General features: G+C 45.8%; 1 protein-coding gene across 6 annotated transcripts in view; it reads left to right on the top strand.

The window, feature by feature from the left end:
• The window catches only part of LOC118099782 (kelch-like protein 29), a 225,524-nt gene that overhangs the window by 59,977 nt on the left and 148,376 nt on the right, over nucleotides 1-17,171 (top strand). For all 6 annotated transcript variants that reach the window (XM_035144545.2, XM_035144542.2, XM_035144541.2 and 3 more), the window contains one exon: nucleotides 15,266-15,577. In XM_035144545.2, the coding sequence (XP_035000436.1) occupies nucleotides 15,305-15,577 (273 nt within the window). In that variant the 5' untranslated portion in view covers nucleotides 15,266-15,304. The remainder of the gene's footprint in view (nucleotides 1-15,265; nucleotides 15,578-17,171) is intronic.

Here is a 17,171-nt window from a genome sequence, read left to right as displayed (position 1 = left end):
GCTCCTACTCTAGATAATAATAATAAAGTTCTATACCATGCCACAATGATAGCAATCATAACTTCTATACAGAGTTAGTACCATTCATTAGTTAGGAGCATTATTTTTTTTATTCACTGGTATTGGATCGGTAATCGGTATCAGCCGATAGTCATGCATCAGTCCCTCGAGACACATCTTTACCCTCAGTTAGCATTGTGCTGCTGGACTGTGCATTTGCTATGTTTAGGTTTTGCGATGTCGCTTATCTAAGCGGCCAGATAACAGTAGATTAGCTGACACCTGTTGCAGCACATCCTTGACTCAAGCCTACTTTTGCATGAACCCATAAAGATACAAAACACGTCAGAGCAGATATATATATATATGCTCTGATTATTTGTGAAACTAAAATCTCTGGTAAATAACCCCACAGTCATTTTCATATAAATTTTCAAGGATTCTTTAAAGAAGGATTAGGATTTTCTAGCTGGTAGTGGTGATAAAGAGCATTTATCCAAGGAGGCTGATGTGTTGTGTTTGTGTTGGGTTTATCCTGCAAGTTAGTAACACATCCAGCCTTTCTCATTAGTTTCCATCAACTGTGAAACTGTACTTAGTCACGTCCGGGGGTTTGCATTTCAGACCCTGTGCATTTTAGCTCACGACAGTAACGTAGCATTTCGTCTCCGAGACGCCGTTTCTCCAGACGGTCATTACTCATTTCATTGTCACTTCCGCAAATTGTATTTCGGCAAAAATTCTGAAGACACTGTGAGAGCTGCCAAATGTTAAAAAGAGTCTGTGATTATTAGTAAAAGGATGCTTCATCTGTCTGAATCTTGCAGCCTACCTAGAATCGACGCACAGTTTGACAGTTGTCCAGTTATGTATTGACGCTTTATGTCACCGTGTCTCCTCTAAGGCTCGGCCGCCTCCATTAAGCTCATACATTTATCTCCATTTGCCCATCTATCAGTCTCGCTTTACTGTAACCCATCCAGCTGCACTGACTGTCCAAAGCAGATGAGACGCCCCATTACTTATTTAGCACCACTTTAAAGGGGTACCCGAGTCAATTGAGAAGCCGCGCTCGTTTACGGTAACAACATTTGCCGATCGGGCCTCAAACACAGCCGGCGAAGATGAAATTGAGCGCGTAGGGATCAAGTCAATAAAGGACATAGTGGATGATGTGCCCTGTGGTCAGATAGTTAAGTGAAGGTCAACCTGCCCGGGCGCTGTGTAATCTGGTGGCTCTGCGGAACGGTGACAGGCGAGACGGGTTCGTAAGGCCAAGGTGGAAAAGTTGCCCTGCCTTCAATATCCCTTTAATCGATGTGACCAGGAGAGAAGAGTGATAGTTTTTACTTCTGTAATGGAATATTTTTTTTTTGCCCTCTGGTATTATAGTGGATCCTTGTTTTGAGGGGGGGGCAGGATTTGATGCATTGAGAACTCATGAGAAAGGACACATGATAAGGGGGCGGGAGGACACGCTCCTCATCCGGCTGTGGCTTTTTCTCCAGCGTGGACACTTTACCCAACCTAATCATGATTCCCCTCCTTTATCTGAGTGCAGACCAACTGTCCAGGCCTATACATCACAGTCCCTCTGCATACACACACAGTCTCCCCTCTCCCTGTCCTCTCTCTCGCTTCTTCCTCGCTATATATTGCCGTGTATCACTCACCGACACTCTGGCAACATATTAAAAAGAGGGATAGTGGCTGCTCTCTGTTATTGCCAGGAAAGTGATTTACCGTGGGGCCACATTCCCACCATATTGATTAAAGAACATGTGTGCGTGTGTGCGTGCGTGTTTCACCTTGCATCTCGCCGGGCTTTCTCATTTTCCCTCTCTGTCATTGCCTCTCCTCCTCCTCCTCCTCCTCCTCTTCTTGCTTCTCCTTCTCTCCTTTCCTTTCTCCCCGACTTTTATCTCTCACTTCACTTCCGCTATCTTTGATGTTGCCAAACTCCTCCGTCTCTCTCTCTCTCTCTCTCTCTCTCTCTCTCTCTCTCTCTCTCTCTCTCTCTCTCTCTCTCTCCCTCTCCCTCTCTCTCTCGTACGTTGGTTCCAGATTCATGTGCCTGATTGTGTGTGAGTGAGTGTACAGCTGAGGCACGGGGAAGGAAGGGAGGGAGGTAGGAATGGAGGGAGGGAGCGAGGGACGGAGGGAGGGAGCGAGGGAAGATGAGAGTGAAAATAAGAGAGACAAAGAGAGGGCAAGGAAGAAAAACCTTTCCCACTGTAATTCTATCTTCTGTAGCCGCGGCACAATTTATTCATTCAAATGATCACAAGCATAAAAATAGCCGAATGCAGGTACTATAGGTTTGAGGCATGTTTAAAATTCTTCCTGAGCCGTACTCCACTACTCCCTTGTATTCCCCCACCTTTGATGAATGGATGAATATTGAACTTTAGTTTAAGATTATTGTCACTATCAGTTAATCAATGGATTCTCATTTGATCAATCGATTGATGAACTCTGCAAAACTGACCAACGTCCCAAACAAGGGTAACAAATCCTTTCTGAGATGATCACATTTGAAGTTTTCAGTGAACTCAACTCCACAACTTGGTTTGCCATACATTTTTTTTTTAGGTCCAATGTATTTTCTCCTCTCGCAGCAAACTTGACATGTTGGCTGACGTTTCAACAATACAGTCACGATGAAAAACTCTGTCGGGTTGTGTGGTTTGGAGATCACTGATGCAGCTGTGCGGCTCTAACACAGAATGGCTGACACTTGACAATTGTAAGCTCCACTCCACACAGAACAGTTCCTGGACACAGCCGTGGAATTTTGGGTGCCTTTTTCATATTGATAGCAGAGCTGCAGTTCTCCAGCAGATCCTGGCAGCGCTCGCTGAGTTTGGCTGCATGAAAGGTGCTCTTTTGTTTTTTTTCTTTAATAAAAGTTAAAGGCATGTAAAACGATAACGCTGCTGCACAGAGTCCTGCACGGGTCCATTTTTGCAAACCCACACCCAAATAGCTCCGTACTGGACCCAACCTGTTACCCACTATTGTCTCCAAGTCAAATCCAGACCTGTTAATATGTGACTTGCAACCTGAGCCATCACTGATTAAAGACACATACTACATACACAGTCACTGCCATACACAGCCATTTTGATGAAGTTGCTGGTTTGCTGTCAGAAGTGACGATTCCTTGAGCATGAGTGACGTGTTGGGTGGTGTCATAGGCTTTCACAATAAAATAAGCTTGTGGCTGATGAGGCTTCATACAAGCTGATCTAGATGTTAAAATACTGCACACAGAATTTTAATTTCTGAATTCTCCCCGCAAAAAACAAAAATTTAAATATATTTTATACCCATAATATAATTTTTAACATGCCGACATCAGCATGTTAGCACGGCAGGACACACATAGTCATGGTGCTCGATAAACAACTTTAATGATTTATTGCTCAGCAAAATCGTTTTCTGTTTTTGTTCTAGTGAACTGATGTAAGACATTTGACTCCATTTATATAACACTGCTTTCACAGTTGCTCTAGCTCCATGCTCATGAATGCTAATCCGAAGAATTACTTTCAGATATAATTACACATAATTGCATAACGTCGAATAAGTACCTTTCTGCCCACTTTTGACTTTTGTCTCTTGTGTTTTTTTCTCTGTCGTTATGTCACTTTTTTTGGGGGGGGGGGCTAATTAAGGAGAAGGTGCATTTTCACAAATGTCATTTCAGTCACAGCAACTATTATATAAACTTCCCATCCCTGACAGAGACGGCTGTTCACTAAATCTGAGCAGTGTCCGACCTTCATCCAACTATAGGTGGGAGGAGGGTCGCAAATCCCTGCAGGATGACGCACATCGACCCATTCAGATTTAATACACTCTGTCAGTGTGACAGGGGTATAAAACTATACTGTGGCAGAACACATTCCCCCAGTCGGTGCCTCTCCTACAATTCAATGCACACCTCGTTCTCCTTATCATTACCTCTCTTTCCCTTTGCTTTTTTTTTGCTCTTTTTGGTCATTTCAGTGGCCTCTCTATTTGTTCATTCCACTTGCCTCGGCCGTCTCCCGGGCCATTAATCTATACCACTCACACTGCTCCTGTGGGCCAGGCCCGGGCCGCGGCGCCTTTCACCGTGCGCTCTGAAAGGCCACTGTGTTCATACAGATATGAAACGACAGAGAGAGACAGAGACAGAGAATGGCTTTTAGAGAGAGAGCACCCAGAGTCATGAGATAAGTGGAGAAAGAGAGAGAGAGAGGGATATGCCGAGATGGGGGAAAATACACTCGCCCCCTCCTTCACTTCTCGTGTCGACCGGGGCAGAAGTGATAGACTTGTGTATTTTGGAGAGTAGGATGATGTTGCCTGGAACAACTGCACCGAGGTTACCGTGGCATCTGCCCTTTTGAAAAGGTTGAGATTTGAGGAGATTAATATGCCGTTGGATCACACTGGGGGATTCTGGCTCGCCCGTCGCTGGCCTGGACATGCAGCAGCCGTCAGTGGTGACAGGGGACTCCAGCAGATGGCCTGGCTTAATCAGGGAGACGGCACTGTTCTGGGTGGATCTTTGTGTGTGGGCACACGTTGGGGACAGTGTTTATGTGACTTGGAGAGGGGCAATGTTCGGATGTGTACTCCATTAATGCATGTGCACTAATACTTGTGTGTCCGCAGCTTTGAAGGAAAAAGCGATGAATACATGCAGCCTGACTCGAGGCTCCGTCATTAACCATGGTAGGAGGAACTGGAGTTGGGGAATTTGGCGTGCGGGAAAATGTGAACTCAGTCTTGCCTCAACGTTAACGTAATTGACAATCAAAGAAAGAAATATCAGCTTTTGATTTAATAGATATTTCCCATTGCGCAAGTCATTTTGACTTAAATCTATAAAAGGTCCCGTTCATGCAGCTACACAAACAACTCGCTAATATTCCGATGCATGTATTCACATTTTTTTTAGCAAAGTGATTACATCCATTTTAGACACCATCAGTCAGGGGGAAGACATAAGAACTCATTAACAGTCAGTAACTTTGAAAACAAATGAATTTGTGTGTAATTACATGCATGATGAATCAGCGTTATTATCTTTTTGAAATTGGGGTTCTACAAGTGTCAGTGTGCTCATCCGTTATCAGCTCTCGGTTTACTGTGGATATTCAGATGGAGGGCTGACTAGATGTTTGCTTTCCTTTCCCCCATCTCACAGTTCAACATGTTCTCATTAGGGAGCCGAGCAGCACAGCCGGGCTGTTACTGTTGTCTAGGATGTCACTTGGGGGGGGGGGGGAGCAAAGGCAGTGTTTGGGAGCAGACCATCCCTCACCCACGGGATCTGGGACCTATTTCCCCACGCTTGCACAGACTCAGGCTGCTGCTTAGGTGTTCCAGAGCAAGGCGTTAAATCACCGGCTGGCCTCGAACTCGGATGGGGCCAAGCAAGGAGTGAAATTTGCGGTAGCGAGAATTCCCTGCGACTGAGGGAGGTTGTAGTTCAGTATATCTCGTTCAGTGGCTCAGTGACAGTAGCTGTTGAAGGCAAGAAAGTGTTATTTGTTCACTTTACTGCTCCCCCCCACCACCACCGTCTGGGGATCTGAACCAGTGAGCTTTCCAGTCATGAGCGTGCTTTCTTTACCGCTGTCCCCGCTGTCAGGAACTAAAGCTTAAACTTCTAACAAGGGAAATTTTGGCTGTATTTCCTCTTCATTTCCTCTGAAATGCCAACTTAACTGGAACATTTAATAGAGCCATTTAATAGTTTCTGCTGAGAAATGTGGGGTCTCGGGTGGCGGTGGGATTTCAGTCTTTGTTAAATTGCCTTACACTGTTATGTTCTTGAATGTGAGCGCTTCAGATGAATGCTCTCTGTAAAAATCATTTATATTTTCATATAATATACTTTATTCAGTCTGTGGATGGAAAATCTCTTCGTGCCCTCTGGTTGGGGTGCAAGGGTCTCTTAAGAAGGGAGGGGTTAAATATCTTGCTCAAGGAGTCTTGGCACACCAGGGGATCAAACCTGAAGCCCTCCGGTTGGACGGTGACCTCTGTAACCGCTTGGCCAATGCAGTCGTCAACAATGTGCGCGGATGTAAGGGAGGTAGGACCTAAACGTAGAGCCTTTGTTGCTTTGCGGGGGGTCAAGATACAATCCAGCCCCGGAGCATCTCTATGGTAATGACTGAGAGAGAAAAATCGAAGCGGCGCAGGGTATCTCCATGGAGATGGAGGTGATGTCATGATCCCTGCTGCAGGCGAACTCTCTGTAGCTTCGGATGCAGCCTCAGACGGAACCACATGCCCTGGTAGCGTTTTACAGGCTGGTCTGCTCGCAAAAAACGTCGCCACTGTAAATCACATTCGCTAGATTCGCTCCTCTTCCGCTCCTCCACATTGTCTCCTGTCTTTCGCCCATGTTCATTTCTCCCGGTCTCTTTTTCACTCGCTCATCGCCGCTCTGTCTCTCTTATTGACGTCTGCATCTCTTGATCTCTCCTCCAGCTTGGCCATGCACTCAAAGCCGGTGGTGTTGAAAAAGATGGATGCTCACTGCCCTCTGTAATCTCCGCAGCAGCCATTTAGATAATTAAGTCACTATTCTTGCACTTGCCTAGTGTCCCGCTAGCAAAGCCGAGCTGCACACGCTGCAGTAATGTAGGAGCCCATACGTTGAGTCTGTGTGTGTGTGTGTGTGCGTGTGTGCGTGCGTGCGTGCGTGTCCGCGCAGCATCAGCAGCAGCAAGGAGAACTGTTTGTTTTGATGCTGTTGTTGGTTTTGTTGAGAGAACAGAGAAATTTGCAAAAGGATGCAACGGAGAGAGAAGGCGACAGCTGGCATGGGCCACAGAGAATACACACACACACACACACGTGAACACAGGCAGAAACACACTGCAAGATTGGCGTCTGGAAATCTGACGCTCCCACACCCCCTAGAAAGAGCACGTGGAAGGGCTGGATGGGAAAGTGTGCACACTAGCCCCAGGGCTTTTCTCCAGCTTCATGTCTTGCCGTCTTGATAATGTGGTGTTTTGTTGAAAGTCAGTGTTTTAATTAACTCAGCAGCAGCGTGCGGTGTGCAGCGGTGGAGGTAGCGGTGCCACTGTTCCTCAGGCTAATCACTTGCCCGGGAAACTGACAACCAAACACTGGCGGGGTGTTGCTAAATCGGTCACGGAAATATTTCAACACGCCGTGGTCATTTCTGTCTGCACGGGGTCCCAGCGCGAGAGCCGTGCATATTTTGTACAGAAAAATGACGGTGGGCACGTGCTGTTTTCATCATGCAAAAGCAAAACCACAGCCTGTGTGTTCAAACTACAGTCAACAGGCGTCTTGGAAACCCTTGCATCATGCATTAACGCAAAAACACACATGCAGTAAGCGCGCGCACACATAACCTGCTATTTCCCAGATTTGAAGAAAGTTTGACCTACTAATGCTAAAAGAATTGTGCTGATGCACACTGAGGAGAAGTTTGCTGTCAGTGGTGCAGGTAGATGCAATATTTCTTAATCCTACGAAAAAATAACCCTCTGCCTCCCGTTTCTTTTTATTCCTCTTCCCTCTGTATACCTATTGTGCCTCATCCTGTCTTTTTCCGCTTTGAATGGGTTGACCTTTGCTTGCACGCTTTATCAAAGAGGAGATGATCGGGACGTGTATGTCTGCGGCAGAATGTGTGCATGTCACCCACCAGTGTTTCATCCATCAAGGTGTCAGATTAATGTACAAAGTGCCATCTCTCACTATCATCGCCTCTGCGACCTGGGTGGAAATCCTAATGGGCAGACGAGATTAGGGCTGGATTCAGATTAGTTGGAGATCTGCTCGGAGTGACTGGTGATTATCCCGCGGTTCAGGTATATTTGCGCGTCAAATGCTTCCCGGTTGTCCTGTAAAAGTAGCTGCTTAATTAAAACCAGCCTATATGCCAAAACAGAAGCTATTTCTGGGTCCGGAGCTGCAGTGTTGAGACATTTCATGTGTTATGATGCACCGCTGATGACACTGTGTCCTCGGATTCTACTCAGGCTGCTAATGAGACATACGAATTGTAGCTAAGTGCTGATTCCCTTCAAACAGCGGGGATTAATTGGTCCCATTATTGCTAAGAATTAGCTCCAACAATGGGTTTGTTGGTTTCCATGCAACTAGGATTCTGCATCCATCTTTGCCTCCCTGAACATCACACTACTTTCTTTCTCACTGCAACCCCCCCCCACACCTCAAACCCTTTCCCAGCTCATGAGACAGACACAGTAACTCCTGTCTTTTCCAGTCTTTGCTTCTCCCTGTAGCTTCCCCTCTGTTGTTTGTGTGTGTGTGTGTGTTTTTTTTCCTTCCTCTGGAACATCAATTAGGATTTCCTCTATATCATGCCTTAAAGAGAGAAAGCTAAAAATACCCAGGAAACCCAGGTTCATTCCTGGCAGATCGGTTTGCTTAATCAATCAATACGTTACAAAAGTGAAAAAAACACATTCCTGTGTCTTTGGAAAGGAAGATCTCAAACGCCCGGGCCACACTAAGTGCGTGTGCAGCGCGTGATGCCTGCGTCACTGATCTGCTGTGTCTGTCGTTCACACAGGGAGTGTTCTCCTGTTTCCTCTAATAAAAGTAGCACTAAATGCCAGCTATCTAAGGTATGAGGCTGTTCATATTCTGGTCCTGCAACAATCACAATACAAATCTTGTTGAAAGCAATAAATGGATTCAATCCAGAGAACAGCGGGCGTGCTTTTACTTTAAAACAGCTACAGGAAGTGTGAAACATTCATGATTTTGACATATTCCACAGATAAGCTGTGTCTCAATTCAGAGGCTGCATTTGAAGACCGATTGTGTCATGGCGGCGCGACAACAGGGTCGAAGGGTCTTACAAATGTGTTCCACACCTGAAGACTCACGGCTCATGCGGACAGTGTGGCTGCTCCAACCTGATAACATGACTGCCTAAATGAAAAGCAAGACGTTCAGTGACGCGCACTCACGCATCCAGTGTGGCGCAAGCGTTAGTAGAGAAAGTTTTAATTCTGTGTAGTTAAGTAAAGTTTAGAAAGTTTTACTGTGCTTGCACATTGCTTAATTGCTGTCGACTCTCTTGCTCCTGCAGATGCACATGTTTATGTATGCTCTACCTGTATGTATGGCCATTGTACGCGCACCATCCAAATTGAGACGCTGTCTTCATCATCTGGTGTGTAGCCGAGGAGGAGAATTTAAAAAGCCACAGTCTCAGGCTGGCGTTGCTCCGGGCTATTCCTGTACCAACAGTCTCTCCCATTATTTAAATATCTGGATGAATACCTCTGTTGTCCTGGAGGAACTGTCAGCACATTTACTAGTGTGCATCTGTATTGCTGCATATGCACCGTGCGTGTGCGAGCAAGCATGTGCACCTGTGACTGCTGCAGTGTGTGTGTATTAGAGGTTATCTATGTGCACGTCCCACAGGGGCCTCTCATTTACAGCAATATCTTGTCCTGGTAAAGTTACAGCATAGCTCTTCTCCCCGGCCCTCGCTTGTACCATGCAACTTGCTGATGGACGAATTGATCATTAGCACAGACCCGTGAGTATAGCGGGGGATTGCCTGCGTGCGTGTGCGTGTGTGCGTGTGTGTGTGTGTCAGAGAAGTGAAAGCTGGGCTGTCACTGGGTCAATATAAGTAAACTCTACTACAAATTGGAAATGGAGCCCTTCCTCTTGGGGAGTATCTGTCACGGGTGGAATAGCAGGAGCTTTTAAACGCACGGCAGAATGTGCCAGCAGAGCAAACATCACACCCCCGAACAGAACCATGACACACAACTCCTGGTCCCACCCCAGCCCTGATCCCATCCTTAACACCCTTCCCTCTATTTCAGGCTACGTAGCCGACACACACACGCGTTACCGCTGTTATGTCTCATTTGCTCACTCGTTCACACCAGCTCGCTGTCTCTCCATCGCTGCCACGTCCTGTCCATCTGTTCCGCTCCCTCTTTCCTCGCGTCTCTCTGCAGCTCCCCGCGTATTCCCACATGGCTTTGTTAACACTGCTCTGTCACACACACCCGACATGCTGCGTGCCGCCTCTGAGTGACAGATGCTGTTCTTTACAGTGTGCGTCTCACATTCCCACCTGCCAGAGAACTTTTTATTTGGGCTAATGACTCCTAACCGCGGTGTCAGATGGGGAAAGTTAAGTTATCGGAGACTCCTGATGTGCGCCCCATATGGGAGCGAACCACGCATGGCATCTCCATGGTGATGGCACTGCTGTCATTAGTGTGTCAGCTACAATTGACCTCGAAGCACATGCAGACACTGGCACACACACACACACACACACACACACACACACACACACACACACACGTAATCCTCTCCTCCTGCTGCTTAACTGAACCTCTCTCTCCCTCACGTACGTGCACACCCACAACATCTCACTTTTCTGTCTCGGGTGTTCTTGCATTCGGAACATTCTGGCACATCAGCAGCGACAGAACAGCCGCTTTTTTGAAAGGGGGGGTCAAAAAAAAAAAAACCCGCCCCTCTCGCGCTTTCCTCCGCCGCGGCCGACTGCTTTTAGACTCATGACGTGACTGACAGCACAATGGAGATGCCAGTCAGCCCATCACTCAGCTCATTAGGTTTGATTGCTGACATCGTATTTCTCACTCTCGTGTGCGTGCTGGAGTCTTTTTGTTAGCATCGGGGCTTCCAGAGGATTAGCGATTTTAATCATTTGTTTAGATTTTCATCTCTCTCTGGGAAGGATTCTCCGTAATCAGCTGTTATTTTAAGTGGGAGTCAGAAAATAGCATTTGGTGTGGGAAAGTCATACCTTCAGGTGAGATTATTAACATGCTGACAGGATTGCGGGAGCTGAAGAGCCTCATTAATCGCTGTAGGGTATGACTGAAATGCTGTCATTAGTTTCTTATAAAACGGGAAGGGCTCTTTTTTTTATAGGCTGGCTTAATATATGCAAGCCTTGCAGCAAAGGTTATCATCTCTCCTCTGAAAGACCATTGTCTCGTCCGCCGCTGACAGTGACTTCATTGGATGTGAAAGAAAATGGGCAAATCTTTATTGGCACCCTCTCCCTGGAGCGCCAGCAGTGCCGAGCAAAGTGTCATTGGAGATGTGATGTATTTAAGTGTTTATCTGGTCTGGCAGAGTCCACAGGTGTCTCGGGTGTGGGTTTCCACGGGCGCCTCATAGCGAGATTTCTTTTATCACATCCTCGCACTTTCCCCCTGACAAACACACAAGCGCACGCACTCTCTCCGCCTCAAGGTGAAATGAGATCATATGCCAACACGTGCACACACACACACACACTCACACAACTCTAAAGGAGTTGCAGATATGTTAGTGTTTGTAATTAGTCTCTGCAATCCACGTGTTTACAAAGGACCATAAATGTAGTGGGATTTGAGTCGATGACACCCGCTCTGCAGGGATCTGTTGCTCGCCTCGGGTTACGCAGCACACGCTGACATGCATAGTGGAAAAAGGATGACAGGAATTCACTCTGAGGATTGTGCGCATATTGAAATGTAGTACCAAGATTGTAAAAATGCCACTCGGGTAAGTAAGTGATAGAATTTGAACCATGGTGATATGAGAGGCTCCTCTGCAGAACAACAACATTAGTCATATGCATACACTTACTTACAACAACCCACATTTATATTTAGTATGAAATGAAGGGAGATGTACCGCGACGTGTGGTTTGGAGATGTAAGATTTTGCTGTCTTTTTAAATATCTTGGCGTGTTTCAGGCCCTTGTGGGTAGTGGTGTAAATCAAAGAGCTTAACTGCATTCATTAAATATTTCATATAGTGGGAGTATTCAAAGTTCAAAGGCCACTTAATCTGCAAAGCATCTTAGTTTGGGACTTGTTTTTTTTAATTAAACCCAACTTTTCTTGTGAATAAACCAATCTACTGACACATCCAGGAAACAGGGGTGTGTTTATTTAAAGAATTGGCTCAGAACATGGAGGGTGACTCACTTCCACAAGTTGTACATCATACCATTTCATTCCCTTCACAATATTCTATTTCCAGTTTCATGATGTTAGAAGATACATGTTCTTACACAGTGTAGCACGGTCAACAGCTTGTTTTCGTCCAAAAAGAGCAGATTTCTCTAGGTTTTACTGGCACCACGCTGCTCCTAAAGCTATTCACACATATTACCTGGCACAAGAGACACTAAAGCCCGCACAGCACCATCACCCATGTAGGGATAAAACTATATTTGCTTTTATTCTAGCGCTTAAATAATAGACAATAGCAAATGTACCCAATAACCCTTTCATAGTCCACAAAGATCCATTCTACATAGATACAAAGATATATGTATATTATGGTGGCGGAGATGTCTCGCACGAGCGCAAACTGAAAACGCAAAAGTGACGACACTACCGCAAAAGCCACATGGCATAAACACAACCACACCTGAAGTGAGCAGCTACATTCTATAGTCAAGTCATGGATGTATGAGTCAAGTGAAAACCAGGACAAATCAGTCACTGCCTAAAATGTGATGCTTGTCTCTTTGAGGACTTACGGTACAGTAGCTTGGAGCAACCAAAATGGAAGAACACCCCTGTACTGTAACACTTCAAATAGAAGGGCATCACATTTTCGGCGTTGACCGGTTTGTCCTGTTTTTTTTTACAAACGACGGCTCACTTGACCGCTGTAAGTAACTCTGCTTTTTATATTGTTATCATCCATTGTCACTCACTTTTGATGTGGTTGTGTTTCAGATATGTGGCTTTCGAAATTTGTGTCTTTTCCATTGATGCATTTGTGTGATACATCTCTGCCACTGTCGTATATAAACTGTTGGATGAACTGATTTATTATCAGAACATTACAAATTGAAATGGCACAAAGCCCAACAGTCCCCTTAAATTCATTTAACCTGCACCAAATTTCTCACACTCCTAGATCAGTTCCCCAAATGTGCCTGATTGATTTTTTTTTTTTAATCGAGATCCACAAATACATTTTAATAAGTGGTTTTGTGGAAATCTGTTCACTTTTTTCTCCTCTTTGGAGGTAGTGATAACTAAATATAATATTAAGAGAATAATAAGAATAATATAAAAGAAGCCTTTCCCAAGGTATTTTTATAACCTTTATAGATTAATTAATTTGCTCTCCTATGACTTTATCCACCTATTCCTTTATTAGAAATAAGAAAGACTGCTAAAAAAGAGAGGGCAAAGATGAATTAAAACGTATTATTTTCTTTCATGACACATGCCCTTGACCTCTACCCATGAAACCCTGTATTCAAAACCTATCCTGTGGAAATATCACATGCTTAACTTTATACTGCCGCCACACTGAAGGTTACTCCACAACGCTCTCTTGTGTGGCCGCTCGTAAATATTCTTCTGCATGATCTAATGGATTTGTTTTCCAGTGTGTCCTTGTTCCTGAGGATTTACAAGGAAGGCTAAAAAAAACGAGTCTGTTTTTGCAGTAAATCACAAAACTGTCTAAACTTGGAAGCGCAGTGGTGGTGACAGGTACTTGCTTGACATCTGAAGAGGATTGATACAAATAAATTGTCGAGAACTGTGAATTGGAATGTTCTCTGCCCCAAATTCTAACATTACTGAAGATAATGTTCTTTTATTTATTTATTTTTCTCTTCCTGTTTTTTCAAGGATTTTCTGGCTGCTCTCTTATTTCTCAGGTGTAGGGTGAGGTGAGGTTGTGTGGGGCCCTGGAGATAAGAAAATATTTCTTGGCGCTTACTCTGCCATTGTTCCAATGAACTATGGAATATTTTTAGAGATAATACCGGCTTATTCTGTTGGAAAATGTGAGGTTATTAAAAAGGGGGGTCACCGTGGACAGAGTGGGAGCTGCTCCATCGTGTGTTTGGACAGAGCAGGCCCTCTGCGAAGAGAGAAATAAATGAAGGGGAAGATTGAGAGAGAGAGAGAGGGAGTAAAATGCATGAAGTAAAAGAATGAAAGGGTGCAGAAGATAGAAATGAAGAAAGAAAGTAAACAATGGGATGGTCACAGCAGCTAAAGATACAGTAGGGCCAGTGCTCCCACCACAGGCGGCTGGGTGCATCGCTGCCATCAAAGCTTCACGGTGACCCTTTCAACTTGCACACGCCAAGCCGGAGATTTGAGCACGTGCGTTCTCATCGCATCCTGCCCAAAACGCTACTTGCATACACAGCCATTCAGTAGTACTATACGCTCACGCTTTGAACGCTCACGCACACAGAGGAGCGTGGCATTTCAAGGCGATCGCTCCACTCTGAGTCAAAAGAAGCAGCGTGACAGACCCCAGCGTGCAGAATAAAGACTTATCATCCGCTGTCATTCTCTTCCTCGCGGACCAGGGGATTTTGCATGGGGCTTGCTGAACCTGGTTTTGAGGTTGTTATTTATTTATTTCATCTGTTATCAAGGGCTCGGGGAGCGTTACGTGCCTTTGGTGAGGAGGAGTACAATGCACTACAAACCCCCCCCCCAGTGATGGATTTCACTACTCAGATCCTGCACCGCTTTGATTTATGATATAATATGGAGTGATACGCTGCTCATGCTACACAAAAGTGCCATACCCCATACTGATGTAATTCCAGCTGCACTGTTGCCTCTATCACAGCCTGCTGTAGCTACTTGAAAAAGGGGGGAACCCTCCAGTGCACTTCAAGGACAGTGTGATTGAATTAAGCAGCCATTAGATGTATGAGATGAGCTGTAATTGCAGGGGGTATTTATCTATTCAGATGAATGGGCTTTGACCACAAGGTCACGGTACTGGCGCGCTGTACTCGGGACAACTCGACTTGAGCCGTGTACCTGTTTGCTCCTGGCTCGGCCGTATTGTTATAACCTCTCGTTGTTGAACCTGAGAGGCTCTGCGTAACAAATCTCGCTCCTCACGGCGCTGGCACTGACGGTGTTTGTTACAGACCTGCTCAGCAGAGCTCATTTCTCTCCCTCTTGTCGCAGCCCTCATTAATGACAGAGAATAGGAATTAGAGGCAACAAATGAGCTGCGGTGTGTTCATGTCAGTCAGGTGCAGCGTGAGCAGATGCTGTGAGCGTTTACACCTTCGTGTGAAAATGTTCTCTCCTCAGTTCACTCCGTGTCTCGTTCTTTCATTGTCTTTTTTCAGTCTTTGAAAACCCTGCCTTTGTGTCTGTTTCACTTCTATTTCCATAGATGTAATGAAAAAAAATATTTAAATCTGACCTACAACTCCTTTCTTTCCGTTTCCCACAGGCCTGCCCCCGTGGTTCCCTCTGAGAGGAAGAGGAAGTGATGTCACGCCACCACCACCGCTTCGAGCGGGACTACCGAGGACCCTGGGAGCGGAGAGACATCCGTCCCTCTGGCCTCCACAATGGAGGAGCCAATCATAGCTGTGCCTCCGCCGTCGTCAATGGCAACAACCGTCCGGGACTCCTTCCCCTCCCAGTGATTCCCTCTCTCCTCCCCATCCCGGCTACAGTTGCCGTGACAACATCCAGCAGCGACATAGCGGTCAAGCGATGCATCGCGGCAGCAGGATCTGTGGCTCCGGCGTCGGCCAAGGTAAGAGCCTCATCCAGATGAATGCCTGGACACCTGCTTCCTCTGACTTGTCTTGGAAACCTCTGAGTGCTTCCTCCTGCTCTGTCAAGTTTCTGTCAAGTCATTGTCTGTCCCTGTGTCAACTTTTAAAATTTGTGAAGACTCCCCAGCCAGATACACTTTCCAACTTTCTTCATGCTTTTGAAGCTTTCCAGCTTCCTTCTCTCTTGTGTGCTTCCAGTTCTCCAAACGGTTCTGCCCTGTCCAACTCCCTGGTATGCCTGTCTTCATGGTTCAACTGTCCCAGCTCTTCAAGCCCCTCCACTCTCCCTCCGTCCCTCTCTCTCTCTCTCTCTCTGTGCTGCCTCCTGCACCCTTCACCCTTATCCCCACTCCAGTTCTGCTACACTCTCCCCATCCAGTGCCCCATTCCTGGCAAACTATTTTTGCTCCATCTTCATTTTTCTCTCTGTGCCAAATGGCAGACTTGTCGTGCCTTTGCCTCCTTGGTAATTTCCTCTTTCATTATGTACGTGACCTCTGACAGAGGCTCAGCCGGGTGCTGCAGTCAGAACTGATGGTTAGAGGTGGTGCTTTTCCAAATAAGCAAACACAAAGGTCCACATCCATAGATACACACTGAGTTTATACGATAGCCTTTTTAACAACGTATTTCTCTTATAAATATGTGTTCCTTCTGGTCAAATCTCTAATTCCTAATGAAGGGATTAATAATATTTGAAGTGTCACATGGTCATGAAGTAACAATCTCATGTTATATACCAAAATATGTAAAACACAATCTTTTAATGAGGCCTCAAGTGACAGAAATAGCAACCTTTGAGTTTAGCTTCTGTGTATTCATCCCTAATTTGGCCATTTCTCATTTATGCCTAGACCTTATACATAACAGTGCAGCTTGGAAATGTCTGAGCGGTGTAGTGGAGAGTGTGTGCACATGTTTACCCACTCGTCCAGGGCTTTGCTTGCTATCTGGCTGTCAGCAGCGTGTGAAGAGAGGGGCCTTTTTCCAGAAAAAGAGTTGGACATTTCCAGCCTCTCCCCTGCCTCCGCCTCCATGGAGACCATTCATCTTCTCTCAACTCTCCTCCCCACTATCAGATCATTTACTTTAATTTGGACCTTAGCGGATCCATCTTGGCGTTTCTTTCTTTTTTTCCTTCTCCTTCTTCAGCACCTTCTTGGTCTCTCAGTGGGGCCTGCGCTCCAAGAGCAGAGGTAAACAATGCTCTGGTAATTTAGCCTGTAAGTGTATCATTAGATACCCTGCTGCATTCAGTGACCACAGACACAGTAAATCTGCTCTGGCACCACATCTGCCCTCCGCTTTTGTGCAGCTGAATAATTACATACATCCTGACAAAGTCGGGCCAACTCCCACTGTGGCCATTGTCATCATTCAATGGCTGCCAGAGCAATTAGGTGCCTTGCCTTGCATGTGAGTGCACATTTGTTTAAAGGTGCACTATATGTGGGACTGTGTGTGCGCGTGAGCAGCAGATATTATGCAGATCCGTCCCTAGATGCCACTCTGTGAGCCTTATTCGGGGATCTACCTCTCTGCTTTGTCTCGCCTTTGACAGTCCTTTGTATC

Source organism: Hippoglossus stenolepis, chromosome 20 (genome assembly GCF_022539355.2).
Source record: "Hippoglossus stenolepis isolate QCI-W04-F060 chromosome 20, HSTE1.2, whole genome shotgun sequence".
In the NCBI taxonomy this organism is placed as follows: Eukaryota; Metazoa; Chordata; class Actinopteri; order Pleuronectiformes; family Pleuronectidae; genus Hippoglossus; species Hippoglossus stenolepis.
This window is presented reverse-complemented; position numbering and strand designations above follow the sequence as displayed.